At 43.4% G+C, this 27,941-nt stretch overlaps 2 protein-coding genes across 10 annotated transcripts in view; one reads left to right on the top strand and one right to left on the bottom strand.

The window, feature by feature from the left end:
* The window catches only part of ccdc57 (coiled-coil domain containing 57), a 141,046-nt gene that overhangs the window by 38,905 nt on the left and 74,200 nt on the right, over nt 1-27,941 (bottom strand). For all 4 annotated transcript variants that reach the window (XM_042396484.1, XM_042396486.1, XM_042396485.1 and 1 more), the window contains 2 exons: nt 27,470-27,752; nt 27,169-27,357 (listed from right to left, as the gene is read on the bottom strand). In XM_042396484.1, coding sequence (XP_042252418.1) covers nt 27,169-27,357; nt 27,470-27,752 — 472 coding nt within the window. The remainder of the gene's footprint in view (nt 1-27,168; nt 27,358-27,469; nt 27,753-27,941) is intronic.
* Nucleotides 13,485-17,048, top strand: LOC121886485. 6 transcript variants are annotated; one of them, XM_042396491.1, is made up of 6 exons: nt 13,485-13,597; nt 13,686-14,938; nt 15,077-15,544; nt 15,982-16,140; nt 16,368-16,700; nt 16,797-17,048. In XM_042396491.1, the coding sequence occupies exons 2-5, from the start codon at nt 14,413-14,415 to the stop codon at nt 16,559-16,561; spliced, it is 1,347 nt and encodes a 448-aa protein (XP_042252425.1). In that variant the 5' UTR covers nt 13,485-13,597; nt 13,686-14,412; the 3' UTR covers nt 16,562-16,700; nt 16,797-17,048. The 6 variants fall into 6 exon arrangements, with proteins under 6 accessions (XP_042252425.1, XP_042252423.1, XP_042252424.1 ...); XM_042396489.1 differs by having other exon boundaries at nt 13,485-13,628; nt 13,709-14,938; XM_042396490.1 differs by having other exon boundaries at nt 13,485-13,956; nt 14,346-14,938.

Raw genomic sequence — 27,941 nt, 5'->3', positions numbered from 1 at the left:
GTAGAGCAATCCATTCTCCCTGTAAAACAGTATTGTATTTCATGGCGAAGGATGTGTCGCCATGGTAACAGCATTCAGTTTTGGGTCATGAGCTGCCAAATGTAGCATCACCAAGGTCTTGTTTATTAGCTGACTTAATTTCAGGTGCATCAGCCAAATTTCCTAGGAGTAATTAGACAAAGTACGACGCATGATACTTCCTGTTGCCAGTAGGTGGCGCTATGACTTTCGCTAAATATGAGACTGAACATGTGTTCAGATTGGGACTCTTAACAAGCATATGAAATTTGGAAAAGATCAGACCACGTGGAGTCAAGTTATAAGGCATTGAAATTTCATGGCGTCACATCGAAATTCGCCGCGTCGCCATGGCAACACCTTTCAACGAAGGGTCACCAACTTCATAATATAAGATCTCCAAGGTCTTGAGGCTATTCTCAGTAAATTTCAGCTGGATTCCATCACCGTGCTGCCCACAGGGCGTCAGAGCGTAAAACATGTAACTTCCTGTTGCCAGGAGGTGGCGCTATGACTCATATCCTGTATTGTCACATGGACCCGTTCAGGGCGGGACTCTTATGAAGCACAAAAGGTTTGGCTCTCTTAGGATCATGTATGCCGGAGTTATAGCCGTTTCATTTTTCATGGCGAAGGATCGAAATTCGCCGCCCAGCCACGCCCCCTAGGAAAGACTAATGAGAATTGTTTTAGCAACTTTTAATCTCCTATGCCTGTAGATGATACGGACCGAATTTGAAAGTCCTGGGGTCAAATCTCTAGGAGGAGTTCGTTAAAGTATGCGGGCTGGAAATGACAAAATCGGTGCAAAATTTCAACTTTGATACAAAATGGCCGACTTCCTGTTGGAGTTAGGCTATGTGTCCTTGAGACTTTTTGGTGCGTCTGGTCATGATACATATGCATACCGAATTTCGTTCTCCTACGACAATCTGTATCGAGGGGCTCAATTTTCTTGACTTTCTAGGTGGCGCTGTCGAGCCATTTTGTCCCGCTTTATTTCGAGACCCATAAAATATCGAAATTTTCGCCAGTCCTGACATCTGTGCAAATTTTCATGAGTTTTCGTGCATGTTTAGGCCCTCAAAAATGCGTTTGTTTCGGAGGAATAATAATAATAATAATAATTAAAGCTGCAAGCAGCGTTGGACGGGCCTTCGCGCCCTTGCGCACGTCAAGCCGCGGCGCAGTCAGTTGAGCTTGTGGGAACCAAGAAAACGTTTGGAGATGATCAGTGTGAGAGTCTTTTTACACACAATACTAACCAGTGTCTCTCTGTGAGCCCACCCCTCTGTTCAGACAATTATGAATTATGAAATCAAAATATTGTTAACCTTAATCAATAATTCAGGCACCAACTGTAGGATCTGCGAAGAACACAGTTAATTATTTGCTATAATTATCAATTATCAATAATAATTAATTATAACAATTAACAGAATTATTAATATGAACTAACAGATACGAAGCACCACCCCGAAACCGGGACCAATAACCGAGCAAGGTAGTCTCATAAATGGGAGTTCACCTAGAATGTTAATATCTGAGAGATAATCATTCAAGGGTGAACAAAGAGGGGTTGAATTCGAGCTCTGACTCCTTCAATCAGCCACTTTTCACAATATGTTACCAATAATGACTAAAGACCTTCTCTTTAAAGATATAACAGTGTTTATTAAACTTAGCAAAATTAACAAAGTTAACAAATGCTTCATTCAATAAATAGCTATTCTAAAATCTAATTCTACCAAACAAAACACAAACAGCTTTGCACAGGGTTGGACACTTGCAGGTTGGACACTTTTGTCCGACGTTATCTGACCATCAGATGTGCAAAACGATGTCGGTGCGTGTATCTGTGCGCACGTGAGTATGGTGTTAGTCACAAGAGAGGGAGGAGGGAAAGCGATCGTGAGAGAGAGAGAGAAGCGGTTCTTTTTCCACAGAGAGCGCACGTATGGACGGCAGTCTGTAACGCACGTTGTCTGGTTTAAGATCGACAATCAGTTTACTTTCTCACTCACGGCAGCACAAACACAGTAGTCCCGAGCGGAACAAACACAAAATAGTCTAGCGTGGTGAACACAACTAACAGGCAGCAAACAGGCAGCAGCGGAGCGTTAACTGCAGCATGACCGAAAGAAGCACAACCAGTTCGCCTCTGCTAGCCTCTCAGCTAACCCCGGCTCTCTGTTTAGATCCAAACGGAGCACCGAGTCCCGATTTGTTATTTAGGTTAAAGCGGAGAACAGGCAGCAGCGGAGCGTTAATTGCAGCATGACCGAAAGAAGCACAACCAGTTAGCCTCTGCTAGCCTCTCAGCTAACCCCGGCTCTCTGTTTAGATCCAAACGGAGCACCGAGTCCCGAATTGCTATTTAGGTTAAAGCGGAGAGAATCAGCGGGTCTGTCGGCCAGCTGAGTGAAGTGTAACCTGCGGAAAAAACACCGTGACCATCAAGGTAAAACAGGTCGGCGAAAACACGGCAGCTGGCTCTGAGTGGAGTGGCGGAGAGAACAGCAGAGATGACTCGGCGAAGACGCGCAGGGCAGAGCCGGTCCACGTTATCCCGAAGTAACTTCATTTCCTCTTTCTCCGGGGGAATTTGAGGACGCTGGTTGCAGCAGCGGCCTCTCTCGGATCCAGGAATGTGTTCGGGTGAACACGGGCAAAGTCTCGTCTCGTCCGACGAGGGGAGTCTCCGTTGGGGGGAAAACATGTCCGTGGGGTAGTCAAGCTAACTCACAGGGGAACAGAAGTTACCCCTAGCTCAGTGACATCGAAAAGACGTGTATTTTGGGCGTGCTCGCTTATAAAGGGATGGTGATGTCATGGCTGCGTCCTCAGGACGCTCCGCTGTGCAGGAGCGTCTCCGCCAATGAGGGACCAATGTGGACTGCTCCCTGCTTTGGTGTGAAAATCGCAAAGCATCCTTGGAAATGGAGTTTGCTCCACCCTCATGGCAGGTCCATTACAGTTTTAATACGGAGCTCCGGAACTCCAGCCTTCCTGAGTTTTTCCCTCATATCGGCTATAGTTTTTCTTAATCATTACTACAATATATGATTACATATGTAATAGTCTCCTCAGCCAAGTTAGAAAAAATATGTGCATGTATGAACAACAGCAAGTGGAGAAGATGACAGTCAAAAAGTAATCATGTTAAATAATCATGATCTCAATATTGAACAAAAATGATTGTGATTATAATTTTTGCCATAATCAAGCACCCCTAAAAACAGCAAATTGTGATTTACATACACACACACACACACACACACACACAGTTTAAATATGTATGTGATCAATTGTAAATATGTATGTAATGAATTGTTTTCTTTAAGAAACTCTTACTTGAACATTTTTCAGTGTGCTCCTAAAGTTATATGTATGCTCCTAATTTCTGTCATTTAGGAGCACATGTGCTCCTTGAAAAAAAGTAAGGATTGAACACTGCTGTCAGATATGTAAAAGCACTAAGTAACTGGAGTGTGGTGCAGTCCAAGGGCTTCTGTCACAGGCAGCAGATGTTTACTTTACCCATCCCCCCCCTCCCATTCTCTCTCTCTCCCTCACAGTTGGAAGGAAAGATTTCAAAGTGATCTTCTTGTGAAAAATCCTCATAAATCCCATAACTTTGGCCAAATCCTACATAAAAATATCATTTTTTTGTAGGAATTTTCGTCGCGAATCCATTGATACAGGTTTGAAAGTGGTGGGACTTATAGTTTAGACGCCAGATGCCCCAGTTTGGCACAAAGTCCATGCCCAAAATTTGCCTCCCCATTGGTTTACATTGTAAGGTGTAATGTCGCACTCCAACTTTCAGGGCTTACTAAATCTAAACCGTTCGAGTTATTACAAAGTTTTTAATAACTTTTGCTCAACACAGTGTGATAAGTCATGTATTAAAGTTTGAAGCCGATACCATTAACGCCCTAGGAGGAGATAGCGTTTATTCAAGGTCCAAAATTGGCAAAAAATCATACTTTGAAATGGACATTGCAGATTTCCTGTTGGATTTAGGTCAGGGGTGTCAGCGTATGATTTGTAGGTCTTGATGAGACGAATAATTGGGTTTTGGTTCGATCTCTCTACGACATTCCTACGGGCCGTGGTGGCCGTTTTAGATACATAGGTGGCGCTAGAGAGCACATTTTGGCACTTTGGGGTTTAATTTTTACATTTTATCAAATTTTTCACCATTCCTGATGTGCGTGCCAAATTTGGTGAGTTTTTGAGCATGTTTAGGGGGTCAAATTTAGAGTTAAAGTGGCGTAACAAGAAAGAAAGAATAATAATAATAATAATAATAATAAAGAAACAAACGGACGAAAAACAAGAGGGTCTTCGCCCTTTGGGCTCAGGCCCTAATAATTCCTTCAGTTTCAATAGGGCTTCGCACCGGTCGGTGCTCGGGCCCTAATAATTAAAGCTGCAAGCAGCGTTGGACGGGCCTTCGCGCCCTTGCGCACAGCAGGCCGCGGCGCAGTCACCTAAGCTTCTGGGAACCAAGAAAACGTTTGGAGATGATCAGTGTGAGAGTCTTTAGACACACAATACTAACCAGTGTCTCTCTGTGAGCCCACCCCTCTGTTCACAAACAATTATGGGTAATTATAGATTATGAAATCAAAATATTGTTCACCTTAATCAATAATTCAGGCACCAACTGTAGGATCTGCAAGGAACACAGTTGCTATAATTATCAATTATCAATAATAAATAATTATAACAATTAACAGAATTATTAATATGAACTAACAAATACGGAGCACCACCCGGAAACCGGGACTAATAACTGAACAAGGTAATCTCATAAATGGGAGTTCACCTAGAATGTTAATATCTGAGAGATATCAACATTCAAGGGTAAACAAAGAACGGTTGAATTCGAGCTCTGACTCCTTCAATCAGCCACTTTTCACAATATGTTACCAATAATGACAAAAGAACTTCTCTTTAAAGATATAACAGTGTTTATGAAACTTAGCAAAATTAACAAAGTTAACAAATGCTTCATTCAATAAATAGCTATTCTAAAATCTAATTCTACCAAACAAAACACAAACAGCTTTGCACAGGGTTGGACACTTGCAGGTTGGACACTTTTGTCCGACGTTATCTGACCATCAGATGTGCAAAACGATGTCGGTGCGTGTATCTGTGCGCGCGTGAGTGTGGTGTTAGTCACAAGAGAGGGAGGAGGGAAAGCGATCGTGAGAGAGAGAGAGAAGCGGTTCTTTTTCCACAGAGAGCGCACGTATGGACGGCAGTCTGTAACGCATGTTGTCTGGTTTCAGATCGACAAATCAGTTTACTTTCTCACTCAAGGCAGCACAAACACAGTAGTCCCGAGCGAGACAAACACAAAATAGTCTAGCGTGGTGAACACAACTAACAGGCAGCAAACAGGCAGCAGCGGAGCGTTAACTGCAGCATGACCGAAAGAAGCACAACCAGTTAGCCTCTGCTAGCCTCTCAGCTAACCCCGGCTCTCTGTTTAGATCCAAACGGAGCACTGAGTCCCGATTTGTTATTTAGGTTAAAGCGGAGAACAGGCAGCAAACAGGCAGCAGCGGAGCGTTAACTGCAGCATGACCGGAAAGAAGCACAACCAGTTAGCCTCTGCTAGCCTCTTAGCTAACCCTGGCTATCTGTTTAGATCCAACCGGAGCACCGAGCCCCGATATGTTATTTAGGTTAAGGTGGAGAGAACCAGCGGGTCTGTCGGCCAGCTGAGTAAGTGAAACCTACGGAAAAAACACCGTGACCATCACGGTAAAACAGTACGTAGAGAACTGCTGTGTTCAGCTGCACAGATAGGAAATCCCTCGGCTGACAGGATGTACCACTCTGTGCGGGAAAATATTTTACCCTCCTATTTCTGGTTTATAACAATGATTGACAACCAGAATATTAGGTGCATTACTGCCACCCTCCGCTTCAGGCTGTGAACCAATGATTAAATCCTACACATTATTCCTGTCTGTCTAATAAACTACATAACGAACCTGCTGCTCCACCCATCCCCCCCCCCCCCCCCCCCCCCCCCCCCCCCCCTTCTCTCTCTCTCCCTCTCAACTGCAGAGAAGGATATTAGTGTACTCTACTTGTGAAATATCCTCATAAATCCCATGACTTTGGCCAAATCCTACATAAAAATCACATTTTTTTGTAGGAATTTTCGTTGCGAATCCATTGATACAGGTTTGAAAGTGGTCGGACTTATAGTTTAGACACCAGATGCCCCAGTTTGGCACAAAGTCCATGCCCAGAGATTGCCTCCCCATTGGTTTACATTGTAAGGTGTAATGTCGCACTCCAACTTTCAGGGCTTACTAAATCTAAACCGTTCGAGTTATTACAAAGTTTTTAATAACTTTTGCTCAACACAGTGTGATAAGTTAAGTATTAAAGTTTGAAGCCGATACCATTAACGCCCTAGGAGGAGATAGCGTTTATTCAAGGTCCAAAATTGGCACAAAATCATATTTTGAAATTGAGATTGCGGACAATGATGAGATACATAAACGCGAAAAATGACCACTTTTATCAAGATGGCCGACTTCCTGTAGGACTTACAATACGGCTCCAAGAGGCTTTTTTGTGCGTCTTCACATGATACATAAGCCTCCCGAATTTCTTTTTCCTAGGTTAATCTGGAAGGCGGGGCTACAATTTTGAAAATTTCAAGGGGGCGCTGTTGAGCCATATTGTCACGTCTATGCAAATGAAGTTTCGAGGATTTTAACTGGTGTCACTCCAGACATGTGTGCCAAGTTTTGTGATTGTAGACCCATCCCTTGTCCCTAAAATACAGCATCGTATTTCATGGCGAAGGATGTGTCGCCATGGCAACGGCGTTTGGTCATGGGTCATGACCTGCCCAATGTAGCATCACCAAGGTCTTACATCTTAGCTGAGTCAATTTCAGGTGCATCGGCCAAATTTCCTAGGAGCAATACAACAGAGAACGACGCATGATACTTCCTGTTGCGCTCTGGCCCGTCGGGATCAGATCACGCTTTTTAAAAATGAGGGATATTTCTTACAAGTGTGGTGTGCTTTTATTTTGAAAGTTTGATTGACATGTGTACTGTCAGGTGTGTAGAGACAATAAGTAACTGCAGCTGGACACAGAAAAATACTCATATATTTGAATGGAGAGTGTGAGCGAACCCACACCTTTTTGAACATTTACTGCTTCCACATAATTTTAGATACAAACTTCATTTGAACTTTAAATGAGTCACGAGACTTTGACCTACAAATCTTGAATTTACATGTGTTTTCTATCTTTTATTGTTTTTGAGATATTAGAGTGTGAGTTTTAAGGTCTTTTCTTGCTCCTCCTGTGATTTTATAATGAGTGTGTATTGCGGAATGTTTCACAGCACTGAGGGAGTGACATCACCAGGAGCAGTTGGAGAGGAGGATATTAGAGAACACTTCTTGTGAAATATCCTCATAAATCCCATGACTTTGGCCAAATCCTACATAAAAATCACATTTTTTTGTAGGAATTTTCGTCGCGAATCCATTGATACAGGTTTGAAAGTGGTCGGACTTATAGTTTAGACGCCAGATGCCCCAGTTTGGCACAAAGTCCATGCCCAGAGATTGCCTCCCCATTGGTTTACATTGTAAGGTGTAATGTCGCACTCCAACTTTCAGGGCTTACTAAATCTAAACAGTTCGAGTTATTACAAAGTTTTTAATAACTTTTGCTCAACACAGTGTGATAAGTCATGTTTTCAAGTTTGAAGCCGATACCATTAACGCCCTCGGAGGAGATAGCGTTTGTTCGGGGGCCAAAATTGGGGCAAAGTCTTATTTTGAAAAGCTGATTGCAGACTTCCTGTTGGATTTAGGTCAGGGGTGTCAGCGTATGATTTGTAGGTCTTGATGAGACGAATAATTGAGTTTTGGTTTGATCTCTCTACGACATTCCTACGGGCCGTGGCGGCCGTTTTAGATACATAGGTGGCGCTAGAGAGCACATTTTGGCACTTCGGGGGTTAATTTTTACATTTTATCAAATTTTTCACCAGACCTGATGTGCGTGCCAAATTTGGTGAGTTTTTGAACATGTTTAGGGGGTCAAATTAAGGATTGAAGTGGCGTATTAATAAAGAATAATAAAGAAACAAACGCACGAAAAACAATAGGGTCTTCGCCCTTTGGGCTCAGGCCCTAATAATTAAAGCTGCAAGCAGCGATGATCGGGCCCTCGCACCCCAGCGCATGTCGAAGTGACGCTCAGTCGAAGGGCTTTTGTCAGTGACTTGTTGTGTAAAGTTTGAGGCAGATCCAACCATGTACACTCAAGTTATATCAATTTCCTCTGTCATGGCGAAACATCAAAACTCAACGCCACGCCACGGCCAAACCATCATGATCATACACTACTCTAGATGACACACACTGATTTTGAAGTCCTTACGATGAAATCTGTAGGAGGAGTGCGTTAAAATACAAGGTATGCGAAATGGCCAAAAAAAGGCGAAAATTGACCAGTTTTTCAAGATGGCTGACTTCCTGTTCGACTTACAATAAGGCTTCAAGAGGCTTTTTTGTGCGTGTTGACATTATACATGTGCCCTGTGAATTTCATCTTTCTACGTTAATCTGGAAGGCGGGGCTGCAATTTTGAAATTTTAAAGGGGGCGCTGTTGAGCCATTTGCCACGCCCATTCAAAGCGACCACATAGGATTTTAGCTGACATCACTCTAGACATGTGTGTAAAGTTTCATGACTGTAGAGCAATCCCTTCTCCCTGAAAAACAGTATCATATTTCATGGCGAAGGATGTGTCGCCATGGTAACAGCATTCAGTTTTGGGTCATGAGCTGCCAAATGTAGCATCACCAAGGTCTTGTTTATTAGCTGACTTAATTTCAGGTGCATCAGCCAAATTTCCTAGGAGTAATTAGACAAAGTACGACGCATGATACTTCCTGTTGCCAGTAGGTGGCGCTATGACTCTCGCTAAATATGAGACTGAACATGTGTTCAGATTGGGACTCTTAACAAGCATATGAAATTTGGAAAAGATCAGACCACGTGGAGTCAAGTTATAAGGCATTGAAATTTCATGGCGTCACATCGAAATTCGCCGCGTCGCCATGGCAACACCTTTCAACGAAGGGTCACCAACTTCATAATATAAGATCTCCAAGGTCTTGAGGCTATTCTCAGTAAATTTCAGCTGGATTCCATCACCGTGCTGCCCACAGGGCGTCAGAGCGTAAAACATGTAACTTCCTGTTGCCAGGAGGTGGCGCTATGACTCATATCCTGTATTGTCACATGGACCCGTTCAGGGCGGGACTCTTATGAAGCACAAAAGGTTTAGCTCTCTTAGGATCATGTATGCCGGAGTTATAGCCGTTTCATTTTTCATGGCGAAGGATCGAAATTCGCCGCCCAGCCACGCCCCCTAGGAAAGACTAATGAGAATTGTTTTAACAACTTTTAATCTCCTATGCCTGTAGATGATACGGACCGAATTTGAAAGTCCTGGGGTCAAATCTCTAGGAGGAGTTCGTTAAAGTATGCGGGCTGGAAATGACAAAATCGGTGCAAAATTTCAACTTTGATACAAAATGGCCGACTTCCTGTTGGAGTTAGGCTATGTGTCCTTGAGACTTTTTGGTGCGTCTGGTCATGATACATATGCATACCGAATTTCGTTCTCCTACGACAATCTGTATCGAGGGGCTCAATTTTCTTGACTTTCTAGGTGGCGCTGTCGAGCCATTTTGTCCCGCTTTATTTCGAGACCCATAAAATATCGAAATTTTCGCCAGTCCTGACATCTGTGCAAATTTTCATGAGTTTTCGTGCATGTTTAGGCCCTCAAAAATGCGTTTGTTTCGGAGGAATAATAATAATAATAATAATAATAATAATAATAATAACTCCTTCAGTTTCAATAGGGCTTCGCACCGGTCGGTGCTCGGGCCCTAATAATTCCTTCAGTTTCAATAGGGCTTCGCACCGGTCGGTGCTCGGGCCCTAATAATAATTCCTTCAGTTTCAATAGGGCTTCGCACCGGTCGGTGCTCGGGCCCTAATAATTCCTTCAGTTTCAATAGGGCTTCGCACCGGTAGGTGCTCGGGCCCTAATAATTCCTTCAGTTTCAATAGGGCTTCGCACCGGTCGGTGCTCGGGCCCTAATAATTCCTTCAGTTTCAATAGGGCTTCGCACCGGTCGGTGCTCGGGCCCTAATAACTCCTTCAGTTTCAATAGGGCTTCGCACCGGTCGGTGCTCGGGCCCTAATAACTCCTTCAGTTTCGATAGGGCTTCGCACCGGTCGGTGCTCTGGCCCTAATAACTCCTTCAGTTTCAATAGGGCTTCGCACCGGTCGGTGCTCGGGCCCTAATAATAATAACTCCTTCAGTTTCAATAGGGCTTCGCACCGGTCGGTGCTCGGGCCCTAATAACACTTCACTTAAATTGTTCATTGGGGGTGGATGAAAAAATCAATTCACTCGATTCCACTCAATTCTGTGAATCAATTCACAAATGTCAAAAATTGATTTTCTAAATGTTAGTTAATTACGTGGTGTTGACCGAACAAAAAAGGCGGAACTCAATTGCAAGGGCAGTGCAGCACCCGGACAGTCTACAAGACGCGCATACCAAGGTTATCTTGTGGTTCATCTTCAAAAAATGGCATTTTTTGATTTAATGACTTACCTTAATGAATTACTTTTGCAAGATGAACGTTAAAGCTGGAGTACTGGACTTTTGTCTCCTCTTTCTGTCAGAGAGAGCAAAGGGGGGCGCTCAGCTGTGACTGTATGACAGGCATGGAGCTCGCTCTCATGTGCACCCTGAATTACAGGCACACAGAGAGGGCCAGTAAAAACAGAGAGGGCAAAATGGGGGAGGCAGGTCAAATAATTTTTTAAGCACTGGGGTGGGACTTATGTTTTTTTATTTTGGCGTAGGGAAGGGACATACAACTTTAAATGGTTGCATTTTGTATTTATTTTAAAGTCATTTTTCCTTTTCAGAATATGTGTTTTACCACTGTATGGTGACAGGAGTGAGGAAATAAACCACTCAAACCTGCCTATTCACTGTGCTGGAATGTGAAGGGTTAGATGAAAGAAGCCCCTTTTGTCAGTTTATCAGGATTTTGCACCTCCAAAGTTAATGGGAAGAAAATGGTACTTTAAGCTCTGTAATTGGCGGCCCAGCTACAATTTATAGCAGAGGGCTGAGTAATTTCAAATGACAGTAAAACTTACCAATCATAACCATATCTTTTCTCTAAATGGGTGGGCTTTGTTGTCGCTACTTTATGACAAATTCGGCCCACTGTGTGCTGTGAATGGCTCCACACCTTTACCATGCTGGTACGCCTGTGGTATGCCGAGTAGGCAGAATCTGCACACCACTGGACAGTAATCGTAGCTGGCAGATACACCAGATCTGTCAGGCCCTCTACCTCTGCCTTGCTGGCAGCCTCTCTCCCCCTCCCTTTCCCTCTCTCTGTGTGTTTGATTGCAGGAGTGGAGTCAGGTGTGTGGAGTCAGGTCACCAGCTGCCAGTCATCATCATACTGCTCAGCTTCAAATACCTGGTCCCAACCTCCACACTCTGCCAGATCATAGACGAAGTCACTTTGTCAGTCACGTTCCAGCTCCTTGAAAATCTTGACCTCTTGAAACCTTTTCTTGTTTCTATTTGCCTGCAGCAATTCCTGGCCTGACTCCTGCCTCTGACTCCCTCCTGATTTACCTGCTCTGGATCTCCTCTATTCCCTCCAGCCCTGTGAACTCTTCCTGCCCTGCCCGTTCCCCTGCTCTGCTCTACCCCACTCAGCCCCCTGCACCTGCCCCAGCCTCAGCCTCAAGTTCAACTGCCAGCCTCTGCCCCCCCCTTGCCACTTAAGACTTTGCTGCTCCTTTTTTCCCCTCAACATCAAGTTGTAATAAACCAATTATCTGACTCCAATTTCTGGTCTCTGTGTTCTGCACCCTGGGGTTCTGTGTACCAGATCCCCCTCCTCAACCCTCTAAGCCAGTGTCTTTATCCCAGCCCCGCAACCCTACAATGGAGACCTTGGTTCCTGCCATGCCTTCTTAACCAAGTGTTCCCTAATCTTTGAATAGCTGCCCAATACCTATGCCACTGAGCATTCCCGCATCTCCTACCTGATCGGGTTATTGACTAGAGCCGCCCATTAGTGGGCCTCAGCTGTGTGGGAGAGGCAAGGTGAGATCTGTTTCCCCTATCATGAGTTTACCCAGGAAACGTGGAAGGTGTTTGACCACCCTGTCTGTGGCAGAGATGTGGCCACACGACTCCTCTCTCTCCACCAGGGTTCCCACAGTGTTGCCGACTTGGCTATTGCGTTCTGGACTCTGGCTGCTGAGAGTGGCTGGAATGACGAGGCTCTCCACGGTGCTTTCCAGAAATCTTTAAATGACTCTATTAAGGATGAACTGGCCCCTCTGGGATGAACCCCTTGATCTGGACCGATTAATCTCTCTGGCAATCCGGATAGACAACCGGCTCCGCGAGCGCTGTAGAGAAAGTCAAGACTGCAGTCTTTCCCAGTGCCATCAGCCACTTCTCAGTGACCACTCCCCAGTTTTCCTGAGCCCTCCCAAGTCCCCTCCAGCAGCCCAGAGCCTGAGCCCATGCAATGAGGTTGAGCCAGTTTGACTCCTGAGGAGAGGGCACGCAGAATAAACTCCAATTTCGACCGGATCAATATCTCTCCTCCTGCCTAGTACGCCCAGCAAAAGGGCCGGCTCATCTGTAATGGGAGAAATACAGGTGAGCTGAGCAGCCAATCCTTCTCCCTCTCGACTACAGCTACCTGCCTCCCTCTTGTGGCGCTCGCAGTCCTTACACCTCACTGCCCTCATTGTTTCAGGAGCAGATGAGAACTTCATAGACCATAATGCAGCAGAACAACTGGGATTAGAGAATGTGGCCCTCAAGACCCCCCTAGAAGCTACAGCACTCAATGGGACAGTCCCAGTCATGCTCCTGCTCTCCAGAAATCATCAAAAGAAGATAAGCTTACACATAATTATCATATCTTAAAGAGCTTATAGTACTGTATTTCCCCACTAGAACACTGTGTTCCCAGAATGCAGGCTTACTGGTGGTTCCTACAGTCTTTAAAAGTAGAATGGGAGGCAGAGCCTCCAGATTCGGTCTGGCGGGCAGACACCCGCTCTATGTTTAAGAGTAGGCTTAAAACTTTCTTTTTTGATAAAGCTTATGGTTAGGACTGGCCAGACTCGCCCTTTATCAGCCCTTAGTTATGCTGCTATAGGCCTAGACTGCCCGGGGAACTTCCCATGATGCACTGAGCTCCTCCCTCCTCCTCCTCTCCATCTGTATGCATTCATGTAACATCAATGCATGTTACTAACTTGGCTTCTTCCCCTGAGTTTTTTGTGCTTTCTCATCTCGCAGGAAACCCTGGGTTGCAGGCCGAGCCTTTGCGGTCCTTCGCAGTCCTGTTGGTGTCCTTCCCCGGTTATTGTTATGATTGTTGATACTCTGTCCACCCATTGGTGCTTGGCTATCCCTGGCTCAAGGTTCACAAACCTCATATAGAGTGGTCTCTGGGTAAGATTGTTTCATGGCGCTCATTTTGTCACACTAACTGCTTACTCTCTGCCATAGCCCCTGTCTTGTCTGAACCACAGACCCTGCCAGAGCCTCCTGACCTGTCTTCAGACCTGGAGGTTTATCATGACCTCGCCCCTGTCTTCAGTAAACATTGTGCTCTGTCCCTGCCACTTCACCATCCATATGACTGCTCCATCCACCTCCTGCCTGGTGGTGCTCTCCCAGCAGTCTGCTTTACAATCTCTCCCAACCTGAACATGAGGCAATGGAGAAATACATACAGGTCTCCTTAGCAGCAGAAATCATCAGACCATCTTCATCTCTGGTGGGTGCGGGGTTTTTTTTTGTTTTTTTTGTGGGCGAGAAGGACGGAACTTTGAGACCTTGCACTGATTAGACCTTGCACTGATGTTAGGGGCTTAAATAACATCACTGTCAAAAATAAATACCCCTTGCCTCTCATAAGTTCTGCTTGGTACCACCATCTTCTCCAAACTGGACCTGCGCAATGCATACAATCTTGTCTGCATCCGAGAAGGAGATGAGTGGAAGACTGCATTTAACACACCCATGGGCCATTTCGAATATCTGGTTATGCCTTTTGGTCTGACTAATGCCCCTGCAGTTTTCCAGGCTTTGGTGAATGACGTCCTCCATGACACGATCAACCGATTTGTTTTTGTATACCTTGATGATATCCTGATCTTTTCCTAGAACCAAGTCAGAACATGAGCAGCATGTGCGCCAGGTCCTACAGCGCCTCCTGGAGAACAAGCTGTATATGAAAGCAGAAAAGTGTGAGTTCCATGTACCTTCTGTGTCATTTCTCAGCTATATCATTGCACAGGGGCTGGTGCTGATGGATCCAGCTAAGTTGACAGCTGTTACAGAATGGCCAAGACCCACTAACCTGAAACAGTTACAACGCTTTCTAGGCTTTGCAAACTTTTACAGGAGGTTCATTAAAGATTACAGCTGCATAGCTGCTCCGCTCACTGCCCTCACCTCCACTTCCACTCCTTTGCTGTGGTCTCCTGAGGCAGTAGCGGCCTTTAAAGACCTTAAGAACCCCTTTGCCTCAGCACCCATCCTCATCCAACCAGCTCATCAGTTTGTTGTTGAGGTGGACGCTTCAGACAGCGGGGTAGGTGCAGTACTATCCCAGCAATCATCAAATGACAATAAACTTCATCCATGTGCCTTTTTCTCCTGCAAGCTGTCACCTGCTGAAAGAAACTATGATATCAGTAACCAGGAACTTCTTGCTGTCAAACTGGCTCTAGAGGAGTGGCGTCACTGGTTGGAGGGTACTGTCTAGCCCTTCATTGTTTGGACAGATAACAAGAATCTCTCATATACCCAATCTGTCAAACAACTAAATTCTCGACAGGCAAGATGGGCTTTGTTTTTTGGTCATTTCAATTTCTCTCTCACCTACCGTCCAGGTTCCCGTAATGTCAAGCCTGATGCCCTGTCCCAACAATTTACTGTTGAGGAGTCAGCTGCTAACCCAGAACTTATCCTGCCACCCACTTGCTTCATTGCCTCAATCACCTGGGAAATAGAATCATTGGTCAAGCAAGCCCAGCATCAACAACCAGACCAAGGTAACAGTCCCACTAATTGCTTGTTTGTCCTATACTCTGTTCGTTCCCAGGTGCTGCAGTGGGCCCACTCATCTCACCTGACCTATCATCCAGGTGTCACCTGGACCACTGCCTTCCTCTGTCAGAAGTTTTGGTGGCCCACCATGGACAAAGACACCTGGTCCTTTATCTCTGCCTGTACAGTATGCACCCAAAACAAGTCTTCAACCAAGTCCAGATCTGGCCTACTCCGTCCTCTGCCTGTCCCCAGTTGGCCGTGGTCCCACATCGCTTTGGATTTTGTAACTGGTCTCCCACCATTGAACGGTAAAACAGTCATTCTCACCATAATAGATCACTTTTCCAAAGCTGCACATTTTCTTGCTCTATCCAAACTTCCCTCTGCTTGGGAGACTGCAGACCTGTTGGTGGACCATGTCTTCCGCTTGCATGGAATCCCATCTGACATTGTGTCTGACAGAGGCCCACAGTTCACCTAACAGGTTTGAAAGGCATTTTGTTCAGCCCTAAAAGCCATGGTCAGTCTGTCTTCTGGTTATCACCCCCAGTCTAACGGCCAAAGCAAGTGGGCCAATCAGGAAATAGAGGCTGCTCTCCGCTGCATCACCTCTGCTAATATGTCCACCTGGAGTGCTCAATAGCCCTGGGTGGAGTATGCTCACAACACCTTACCTAATGCCTCCTCAGGTATGTCCCCTTTCCTTTGCTCCCTTGGTTATCAACATCCTTTATTCCCTGCACAGGAGCAAGAAATAGCTGTCCCCTCTGTTCAAGCTCCCATGCGCCGCTGTCGCAGAACCTAGAAGCGAGCACTTTCTGTCCTCCTCTGCTCCTCATCTCAGATCCAGAGCCAAGCAAATTGCCACTGCACGCCTGCGCCCTCCTACACACCTGGCCAAAAGGTATGGCTCTAATCTAAGGATGTTCCCCTTAGAGTGGACTCCAAGAAATTGGCTCCCCATTATGTGGGTCCTTTGGAGATTGAGTCAGTCATTAATCCATGTGCTTGTCCACCTTAAGCTCCCTGCCTCTCTCTCCGCATCCATCCCGCCTTCCATGTCTCCCAAATGAAACCTATCTTCACCAGTCTGTTGTCCTCCCCCTCCTCTGTCCTCTGTCCTCTGCCCAGGATCATTGATGATCGCCCTGCTTACTTGGTCCGGCAGCTGCTGGATGTGTGCCGTTGGGGTCTGCAGTATCTTGTGGATTGGGAGGGTTATGGCCCTGAGGAACGTTGTTGGATTCCTCGTTGCCAGATTCTGGACCTGTCCCTTCTCTGGGACTTCCATCGGTGGCACTGTCAGGCCCTCTACTTCTGCCTAGCTGGCAGCCTCTCTCCCCCTCCCTGTCCCTCTTTCTGTGTGTTTGATTGCAGGAGTGGAGCCAGGTCACCAGTTGCCAGTCATTATCATCATCCTGCTCAGCTTCAAATACCAAGTCCCAACCTCCACACTCTGACAAAGTAACTTCGTCTACGATCTGGCAGTCATGTTCCAGCTCCTTGAAAATCTTGACCTGTTGAAACCTTTTGTTAACCCTTGTTTCTATTTGACTGCAGCAATTCCTGGCCTGACTCCTGCCTCTGACTCCCTCCTGATTTACCTGGAACCCGCTCTGGATCTCCTCCATTCCCTCCAGCCCTGCAGACTCTTCCTGCCCTCCTTCATCCTGCCCATTCCCCAGCACCTGCCCCAGCCTCAGCCTCAAGTTCGACTGCCAGCCTCTGCCCCCCACCTTGCCACTAAAGACTCTGCTGTTCCTTTTTTTCCCCTCAACGTCAGGTTGTAATAAACCAATAATCTGATTCCAATTTCTGGCCTCTGTCTCTGTGTTCAGCACCCTGGGGTTCTGTGTACTTCCACATGCTACCCATACAAACACAGTCAAGGGAGACTGATAAGACAGAGAACTGATGAATGTCATTCAGGCTTACATAAAATCATATGAAAATTACTGTCCATGCTGGCAATTATTTGTCAGTTAGGACGGCTACTATTTTGCCCTTTAGGCCAACGAGAAGGCAAATGACAGGAATATACATTTTCATGAATATTGGACATTGCATGTAGGAAATATCACTTTCCGTGTCCACTATGTGGCGCAAGAGAACACCCACTAATTATACATCATGTGTAGACCACACCATGTAAATTTCAAGTCAATTGGATGACATTTCTCACATAAGGCTGACTTCTTGTTGCCATAAGGTGGCACTATGACTCAATATGAATGTGTAAATGTGTTCAGGCCTGGACTCCTATAAAACATGAGAAATCTGGGGCAGATTGGACAATGTAAAGCGGAGTTACAACAACTCGATTTAATGCCCCAAACATGTTTTGAGCAAAATTTAATGGCAAAACTAAAACTAAAAAGCTTCAAAATTTAACATTGTGAAGGTCTTTACCAAATTTGAAGTTATTTGAGTTAATCTCTAGGAGGAGTTTGTTGAAGTAGAATGCCTCTCAATGGCTTCACTTTATGAAAAAAATACTATTTTGTGTGTCTCAATATGATACAGGTTCCTGCTAAATTTTGTAAATCTACGTCAAAATTAAGGGTGGGGCTTGGACATTTTCTAGGGGGCGCTCTTGAGTCATTTTGCCACACCCATGCCTAAGACCCATATGCAATATCAAGTGATGCCACTTCTGATGCATGCACAAAGTATCATGAGTTTTCGAGCACCCCTACCACCTCAAAAATGATAAATCCAAAATGGCTGACTTCCTGTTGGGTGAAAAAATTGAAAAAAATGTTATATTTTGAGAATGCTGAGAGTAATGAGCCCACCGAATTTCATGAACATCAAAGAAACTTTGCTCCAAAACGGCCCTCGTTTGGGGGTGCTATGGAGCCCACTGGCCACGCCCGAACCTTATTACTACAGAACTTTGCAATTTTTGCCAGTTCTGACATGTGTGCCAATTTTCATGAGTTTTCAAGCATTCTTAGCCCCTCAAAGCATGGGGGGGGGGGATAATAATAACAAAATCAATGGGCTCCTTGCACTTCCAGTACCAGGGACTGTTGTAATCAGATAATGTTTGCCATATAAGGCTGACTTCCTGTTCTCAGTAGGTGGCGCTATGAGTATGACTCAATGTTGACAAGTATATGTGTTCAAGCCTGGACTCTTATCAAGCATGAGAAATGTGGTGCAGGTTTGACAATGTAAATTCAATTTACAACAACCTCCTGTTTCATGGCGAAACATCAAAGTTTGCCGCATTGCCATGGCAAGGGCGTTCAATGAAAACTCAAGCTATTAAGAACTTCTCTTGACATGTAGATGTGTTCAGGTTGGGACTCTTATCAAGTGTGGGTGCCCTTGAGCCATTTTGCCATGCCCATGGCCAAGACCCATAAAATATTGAATTTTTGTTTTGTAAGTTTTCAAGCATGTTTAGCCCCACAAAAATGTGTTTCTTTTGGAAGAATAATAATAATAGAGAATAATAATTCCTTCAATTACAAGAGGGCCTTTGCACTGTGCGATGCTTGGGCCCTAACAATAATAATAATAATATTGATCTCTACAAAAACAATAGGTTCTTTGCACTTTCAGTGCCAGGGCCCTAATTACAGCTACTTTAAAGGACTGTGGTACATAACCTGTTAATAAAGACATACTGATCATATCTCATAAAGAAGTGCTAACTAAGGGTGTGACTTCCTTAAGCAGCCTAGTTAGGATGGGGTCAAAGAGACAGGTTGATGTGGTTTAGATGAAGAAATCATTGAAGTTAGTTCAGGAGGGTTGATTGGAGAAAAACAGTCTATATAATATATATATATATATATATATATATATATATATATATATATATATATATATATATATATATATATATATATATATATAAGATCCAGTAACCATTACAATAGCAGACATCCTAGAACGAGTGTCAGATATGAAGAGCTGGACAGCACCGGGCCCTGACATGATCCACACCTACTGGCTAAAGAAACTGACTGCACTCCATGAATGCCTGGCAGCACAAATGAACCAGCTGCTGATAGATGGGATGCACCCAGAGTGGTTAACCCAAGGGCGGACAGTCCTGATCATGAAGGACCCCCAAAAGGGCATGATCCCATCCAACTACCAGCCAATAACCTGCCTCTGTACAACATGGAAGCTCCTGTCAGGCATCATAGCGGCTAAGATGAATAGGCACATGGCCCAATACATGAGCAGGGCCCAGAAAGGAATTGGTAGTAATACCAGGGGTGCTAAGCACCAGCTAATGGTCGATAGAGCAGTCACCCAAGACTGCAAGACCAGGCAGACCAACCTGTGCACCGCCTGGATTGACTACAAGAAGGCCTATGACTCAATGCCCTCCACATGTGTGCAGTGCAGCAGAGACAGACAGCAGTGGAGAGTTGATGACAACTAAACTCGTTATGTTACTGTAAGTGCAATAAAAGCTTTGCGAGTAGAGTGAAAAGCCAAGAAGAGTAATTTGTCAATGTAATCCGCACAAAGACAGACTCCAAATGACGAAAAATATTGCTGCAATCCTGTGATTTGCGTCACAACGATATAAACGATAGAGCAAAATATGAAATGATAGACATTTTTCTCTAGTTGCGCGATATATATCGTCATATCGCACAGCCCTATCCTGGAGTTGAAAAAAGCCTTGGTTTTCTGCACCAAATTAGTTCTGGTGTATGTATTAATTTGCTGATTAACTCCAACAAAAGTTAATTTTTGAAAAAGATATGGATAATCACTGGCCATGGTTACTCCTCGCTTGTTTATCTGTTTTTTCCCCCTGCTAGCTTGTGGTTTTGTCCGCTCCATTTTGGTGCATATAACGGTGACAATAATTGCCAGCATGGACAGTAATTTTCATAACATGATTTTATGTAAGCCTGATATTCATCAGTTCTCTGTTAACAGTCTCCCTTAACTTGTTTGTGTTTGTATGGGCCATGTAGTCGTGGTGAGGTAAACGCCGCTTCCACCACTGAAATTTGGGTGGCGGACGTGGTGTATATTCCGGCTATGATAACTGTCAAATAGTGTGCAGACTCTGCCTACTCGGCGAACCACGGGTGTACCAGCATGGTGGTGGTCCGGACCCATTCACAGCACACAGCGGGCTGAATTTGTCATAAAATAGTGACAACAAAGCCCACCCATTTAGAGGGAAGATATGGTTATGATTGGTCAATTTTACTGTCATTTGAATTACTCGGCCCTCTAAAATTATAGCTGGGCCACCAATGACAGAGCTAAAAGCAGCATTTTCTTCCCAGCAACCACAGAGGCACAAAAGTCTGATAGGCTGACAAAAGGGGTTTCTTTCATTTAACCCTTCAAATTCCAACACAAACTGAATAGGCAGGTTTGAATGGTTTATTTCCTCAGAAACGTTTTATGACTCCCATACAGTGTATCATCTCCCTCCCAAGTCCCTCCCCAGTGCTTAAAAAATATTTGACGTGCCTCCCCCGTTTTGCACCACCCCCCTCCCTCTCATAACTAACCAACAGTCCCTAACCTCACCAGCATTTAAGATGTTAATTATTGATGACAGCAGCTAAGGGGGTGTGTGACTCCAGTGTTAGCTCCAGCTAAGTTAGGTCGATAAGCAAAAGTGAAGATAAATCAATTTTTTAATCCCACAAGTTTAAAAAACAAACTCCTCCCGCAGGCAAATGGCTCCGGATTAGAGCAGAATCCAGTGTGACTGGTGTGGTGGTCCAGTGTGTATTTATTCCTCCAGAAATCAGCAGCAGCACCAACGTGCTCCTCAACCCTCTCCTCCAGAGCTGGCCGGTGTTATGTCCCAACTAGTTTTCAAGCTAACTGGTTTCCGTACCTAACAGCAGCAGCTGTTGTCTGCCTCTATCAGCAGATTCCTCACACATTCACAAACATATAACTGGTGATTTTCAAGTTGCATCTCAGATCTACTGCAGCGAATGAGATTGTAGTGAACATTATATCACAGCCACCTAAGAAAAAAGAAATTTAACAAAATATAATCTTTGCAAGATCACATCAAGCTTGATTCCATCTCACTAGAGCAAAATGATCTATGTCACTAACCACGTGTTTACCGCTCTGAGCCACTCAAGCTTTCACATTTGTCCCCTTCCGTCACATATTTTGTCAGAGTCCAGAATCCAGGTAACATTTTGTTTTGGGTTTACCCAAAACAACTGGTTACCTTGGGCTTGTCTGAGAAAATACCTGAACATATTTATAAAGTTTCTTTTCCTCAAGGCTACAAACATATTGACCACTACATTGTAGCCCCCTACGACACTAACATTACACATTTATGATAAAGATATACTTTTAAACAGTGATGATCTAACTCAGACAATACTGTCAAAATACGCTAAATAATATATCAGTTAAAAATAAACACTGAGCCACAGGGTGAGTAATGCAAGTGGTAATAGTCTACCCTAAACACAGTACTAAAAACATGGACCTCATTTACAGTCGTTTTCCTTTCTTTTGTGTATATTGTGTAGTAAAATAAAATATAGATGGGCAACCACTCAGACATCTATGTCATTAAATGTTCGTCAATATTGTGTTATTCAAGAGCTTTACTCCAAATACCATGCCTTTCAAATGTGTAATGTCCACATGCATGTTTTCTAAATTATGTTCAGACACTAGTTAAGATCAAGCAATTAAGTAATTACCAACATCTGGCACAGGAGAGCGAGTATAAAAGAAGAATGGGGCAGGTGATTGAGATGGAATTTTGCTCAGTAGCAATATAGTAGCTTGCAAACAATTGAGTTGGCAACTGAATAGCGGATTAGTAAAAGAACCAGCGATGGACCCTCAGAAAGTTAAGGAAATCCTTGACTTTAAACTGGAAAACATCTACCCTCCAAACTTCACCAAGAATCAGCATTACCTTCTTAAACGAAGAGCAGAGAGTTACCAATTAATAAGTAATGCAAACCATGCAACAGCACTGTATCCACTGTGTTAGTGAATTTTAAATGTCATTTCAAATGTTTATGGCAATGTAATCCTTAGATGGGGAACTGTATTACCAGTGCCATAGAGAAAGCGTGATGAGCACAGCATCGTCTTGCTAAGGTGGTCCATACTCCACATGCAGTGAACAACATCTTTATGGAGTTTCATGCCAGTGCTATCGGGCCCACTGTGGAGTGGACAAGACTATGCATGCAATCCTTCAACGGTATTACTGGCCTGGTATGAAAGCAGACATCACAAAATGGGTGAATATATTATTGCTCCATATTTCCGTGGATCTTATGGAAATATTTACATATTTCATATCTGAGTGTCTCTATTGTTTTACTTTATTAGATTGCCCAATGTGATGACTGTCAAAAAAGAGGGCATCTATAAAGGAGAAAATCCAGTATAAACCCATTGAGGTGAATGAAATGAAATTAAACATGTTTTTTTTAACATAGAAGTCTTATGGTATGCTTTGGTTTGCATTTAAGGTGTCAGAGCCCTTTGAACTTGTGGGGATGGACCTTGTGGGCAAGTTGAAGTGCTCAAACAATCGACACACATACATTTGGTAGACTATTTCACTAAATGGCTAGAGGTCTATCCACTAAAAAGTAAGAGGGCAGAGGAAGTGACAGACTGCATACTGGATTTTTCTATAAGTATGGTGCACCAAAACGAATTTTGACTGACTGGGGAAAAGAATTTGTCAACAAAGTAAGTTGAATTCTGAGACATGTGATATTACTGTATATTTTTATACACAGAAACACTGGGAAAAACAACATGGTATTACATAAAAATGTATGTTCTTCATTTCCATATCCAATGCTTGTGCTAGATGAACCTGAATTTTTGTGCTAAGCTTGGCTTTGCCAGAAGCCTCTGTGCACCATAGCACCTGCAAACAAATGGCTTGGTGGAAAAGCTTAAGGGCACCATTCAAGGCTGAAAATACAACTGTCTACATTTTGTGTGTATATCTCTATCTATATTTTGTATGTCTATCTCTCTAGAGAATGACCATATTTGTCCAATTTCAGGGCTTTGAAAAAGATGGTGCAGGACCACCCAAGTGACTGGGATAGTTATATCAAACCGACTTTGGACTATGCACAAAAAAACAAATAACCACCAAATATTCTCCTTATTTTCTCATGTATGGAGGGGAGGCCCGTTACCCATCAGAAATTCCAGACAAGTGGCAGGTATGATGACATTTACCTACAATAAGAACTGCTTTGGTAACCATATGTATTTCTCTGCTATAACGTGTCTTTTGCTTATTTATCTATACCAATGTTGCAGATAAGTGACAAAAACCTCCATGCACCGATTAAAAATGAGGAGCCATGCACCCGAACTACATACCTCAAAGATGTGTACGCTAAAGTGGAGGCCAATATTGCAGAAGGACAAAAAAGGGTGCGGAAGAGGAAGTTATCAAAGGGGGAGGATGACTGCTTTGTGGTGGGGGACCAAATACTATGGAAAAATATCCGTCAGGAACAAAGAAAAGGAGGGGAAATTGGAGGCTGATTTATTGGGGCCATTCACAATATCAAACATTGATGGTAAAAGTGCTGATCTAACAACACCATAAGGAAACACCATTGAAAAAAAATCAACATTGACCATCTCAAGAAATATGTGGAACCACAGCCAGAAATCCCTGCTAAATGGATTGCCACCACCACTTCCACACCTCCTCCAGCACTGCAGCCCAGCCCCCTGAGGTGTCCTAGGGCTCCCACTTTCACACAGAGTCCACAAGTCTCCTTGTCCTCAAGTCTCTAGTCATACAACGCAACTGCCTTTCAATTGTATAGATGTCAATACAATCTCATTTTAGCACCAACATATTGAAAGACATCTGCATACATGCAGGAGTCTGTCATATGCCTCAGTAGGACTTGGGTGAGCTTTTGGAAATTGACGCTACATTCAGTTACAAATGAGGCCTTGGTAAACAACTGTCTTCTAATTCTCAGTAATAGCTGACATCTGGTCAGGTAAACGGCAAGGTGTGCTGTGGAGCAAAGTCGGACCATACAAGATAATCTGGCCCCCGGAAGGGAAATAGAGAGTGAGGTATCTGCATGCATAAAGTCTTCATTTACATACTTTAATATTTTTGTTGGCAACAATGTAACTCCGTAAATCTGTTCATACATGATTGCAATACAGACAAGTATTCATTATGTGTGTATGTTTTCAGCTTGACCCAATGACCTAGGATGTCCTCATAGGACCAGTCTGTGACAAACAGCACTGGACACTTGTGGTGAGAATTTACATACACTACCACAGAGCAGATTGAACCATGTGTAGGAGTGTCCAGATGGTTGGTGTGGTACTCTAGCATGATTTTAATTTGATAATTCACCCCCTTTATATGACTTCATATGTATTATGAAGGTCATTTATCCAAAGGAGCACTTTACATTGACCCCTTAGGTGACACCCCTGACCACATGAACAAAGGCAAGGATATGACAAGGCAAGTTATACATCAGTGGTAATGTCATAAAGGTTTCTTGATTACAAATGGCTAAAATTTTGCTATTCTACATAGCCTTTATGAGACACAGACATATCAACATCTCATGGTGGACTTGCGATACACTAAACCATCCCTGACAGCAAGACTCAACATCCTGTGGGGCATTTGTCTGCAAGGTATGAGTGCAACTGGCCCTTTGTTGCATACAGCTATTGAATGTTACTGATTATACTGTATCTTGTGTAGTTTGCAGAGCTTCTCCTAACTGGTAGGGTGCTGGATTTCAGTACGAATGAAGCTGCTATCACTCAGTTGAGGAGGGAAATAGCTTGTAGACTGATCACTGATTCACGTTCTTTTTTACATAAATTTTTTCGGTCAGTGTATCATCATGCATGCATTAAGGTGTCATTGAGAAATTAATTACATATATGTAATGTGCTAGAAAACTTGTCAGAACTAGGCAGAGCATGAGCATGAGAGCAGAGCATAAACTGTTCTATATACTTACAAATGTAATGTATTACTAATCTACTGCCATGCTTTTACTCAGATCCAGTGTACAGCATGCAATCTATGATTCCATTGGATTTGTGTTGGAGGACCACCATTGGAGCAGGACTTTTATTGTCCAGCATGTATACTGTAACAGCAGGAAGAGGTAACAATCTAAAGCCTTATTCTCACAAAATGCTAGCTGTTAATGAAAACTCAGTTTGTAGAGCATTCTCTTATTGGGCTTCACTACTCTGGAACACCTTACCTGCTGAAATTTGAAATGCTTTTTCTGCAGAAACCTTACTCTTTTTGTTCTCCAATGCCTTTCTTGCAATCAGTGTTTGACAACTGATTTATGATTGCATTTTTGGAAGTGGTTTTGGATAGAATCATTTCATAAAACACCATGCTTGGTTCATTTGGAGTAAAGCTCTTGAACACTTAATGACATAGAGGTCTGAGTGGTTGCCCATCTGTGTTTTATTTTACTACACAATATACACAAAAGAAAGGAAAATGACTGTAAATGAGGTCCATGTTTTCAGTACTGTGTTTAGGGTAGACTATTACCACTTGTATTACTCACCCTGTGGCTCAGTGTTTATTATAACTGATATATTATTTAGCGTACTTTGACAGTATTGTCTGAGTTAGATCGTCACTGTTTAAAAGTATATCGTTATCATAATGTGTAACGTTAGTGTCGTAGGGGGCTACAATGTAGTGGTCAATATGTTTGTAGCCTAGAGGAAAAGAAACTTGATAAATATGTTCAGGTATTTTCTCAGACAAGTCCAAGGTAACCAGTTGTTTTGGGTAAACCCAAAACAAAATGTTACCTGGATGCTGACATACTTTACCAATACGTGATGGAAGGGGGCAAATGTGAGAGCTCGAGTGGCTCAGAGCAATAAACAAGTGGTTAGTGATAGAGATCATTTTGCTCTAGTGAGATCGAATCCAGCTTGATGCGATCTTGCAAAGATTATATTTTGTTAAATTTCTTTTTTCTTAGGTGGCTGTGATATAACGCTCACTTATACAATCTCATTCGCCGCAGTAGATCTGAGATGCAACTTGGAAATCACCAGTTATATTATGTTTGTGAATGTGTGAGGAATCTGCTGATAGAGGCAGAAAACAGCTGCTGCTGTTAGGTACAGAAACCAGTTAGCTTGAAAACCAGTTGTGATATAACACTGATGCGATGCGATGCGAATTTGCATCTATTCGTGTCTTTGCATTGACTTTGTATGTATTCTCGCCATGTGAAAGCTTCACATTCGGTGTGAACACACCATTAGTTGTTCATCAATACTTGATAATACCGTGTTTGCAGATTCAACAGATGTGTCTTTGCTTGAAGTGACAATATTTGGTCTGTCTCACTTGATAAAACTGACCTTGGTCACTTACACACTGTCAGCATATCATAGTAAAAGTCTATATAGCTTCCCAGTTCAACTAATTCCTCATGAGACTGAATTCTGGTTATTTCAAAACTATATTCATGGAACAAGCTTTTCTATGTTTCAGCCATACACTCAGCACTTAGCAGTTATCATTCACTTGGGTTCTATTTACATTTTCAGTAGTAGTACAGGAAACTGTTGTTTAAGTAAAAATTGTATTAATGTTTTAAAAATATACGTATAATGTGTTTACATTGATTTTTTTTTTTTGCACAACCACATACATGATAGTTGTACATGAACTCATACTTATGAGGGAACAAGAATAATAAGGATGGATAAATATAGGTTTGTAAAAGCTGATATAGACTTTTTTTGGAATGAAGGTTTTGAGAGTTAATATTTTCCAAAATAACTCAGTTTCTAAAATTCTGTCATTTCAGTATTTAACTACAAAAGCTGGTAAAAGCTGTAAGAGCTGTGTGGCATAAAAACTCTCAATTGGAACACAGGACTAACAAAAAAGATACATTAAAAATACCTTGCTTAAGTCCCTGGTTCTGTGGGTGTGTGCTGTCTGGAATTATGGGTGCCAGGCCCTCTGCAGGTTTGTCTGTGGCTTGAGCCAGGCTGGAAAGTCTGGTAGCACTTTCTAGCTGCCCCTCGAGGTGTCTGCATCGAGCCTTTAGCAGGGACACTTCCTGCTCCAGAGCCTGAGTGTAGTCTGGAACTAAACAATTAAAGGGTCAGTATAGCTTGCCACAGTATATGTTTTTTTTCCCCACTGTAATCTGCTAGATGACTTCATCAACTATGTTTGTGCAAAAGAGTACTGTGCTCACCTGCTGGGCTGGATTTGGAGGAAATATCAGTGGACTGGGCTTGTGGTCCAGTGGCCATTTGAGTATCAGCTGCAGGGGTAACTGATATAGCAAGAGGGAATCCCGGATGCTGAACTGGCTGAGGAGAGGACGTCTGTGGCTTGGCTTGGGGATGGGGCAGGAGATGACAGAGACTTTCCATGTCTTTCCTCATCTGGGTAACCACGGCCCGCAAGATGCTGTTCTGCTCCTGCAGACAATGGATCTCTTCCAATGCCAGATAATCTACCTTTGGTCTAAGACCCTGTGGGTGGATAAACACAAACTCATCTGAGCAAAGTTTATTATATAGTTTTTACATCCTATCACTTATACTTTAATGCAATACTGCATTTCATTTATCAAAATCAGAATCATCTTTATTGGCGAAGTATGTTCATGGATACAAGGAATTTGACTCCAGTTTAGTGGCTCTCAATGTACTTACACACAA

Source organism: Thunnus maccoyii, chromosome 20 (assembly GCF_910596095.1).
Source record: "Thunnus maccoyii chromosome 20, fThuMac1.1, whole genome shotgun sequence".
In the NCBI taxonomy this organism is placed as follows: Eukaryota; Metazoa; Chordata; class Actinopteri; order Scombriformes; family Scombridae; genus Thunnus; species Thunnus maccoyii.
The sequence above is the reverse complement of the archived record's forward strand: the minus strand, read 5'-3'. Positions and strand labels throughout refer to the sequence as shown.

Coding starts and splice junctions, on each gene's coding strand:
- LOC121886485 (XM_042396491.1), top strand. CDS start 14,413: ATGAAAGCAGAAAAGTGTGAGTTCCATGTACCTTCTGTGTCATTTCTC. Junction 15,545..15,981: donor TGGTCTCCCACCATTGAACG/GTAAAACAGTCA, acceptor TTCCCTGCACAG/GAGCAAGAAATAGCTGTCCC. Junction 16,141..16,367: donor CCTACACACCTGGCCAAAAG/GTATGGCTCTAA, acceptor TCCTCTGCCCAG/GATCATTGATGATCGCCCTG.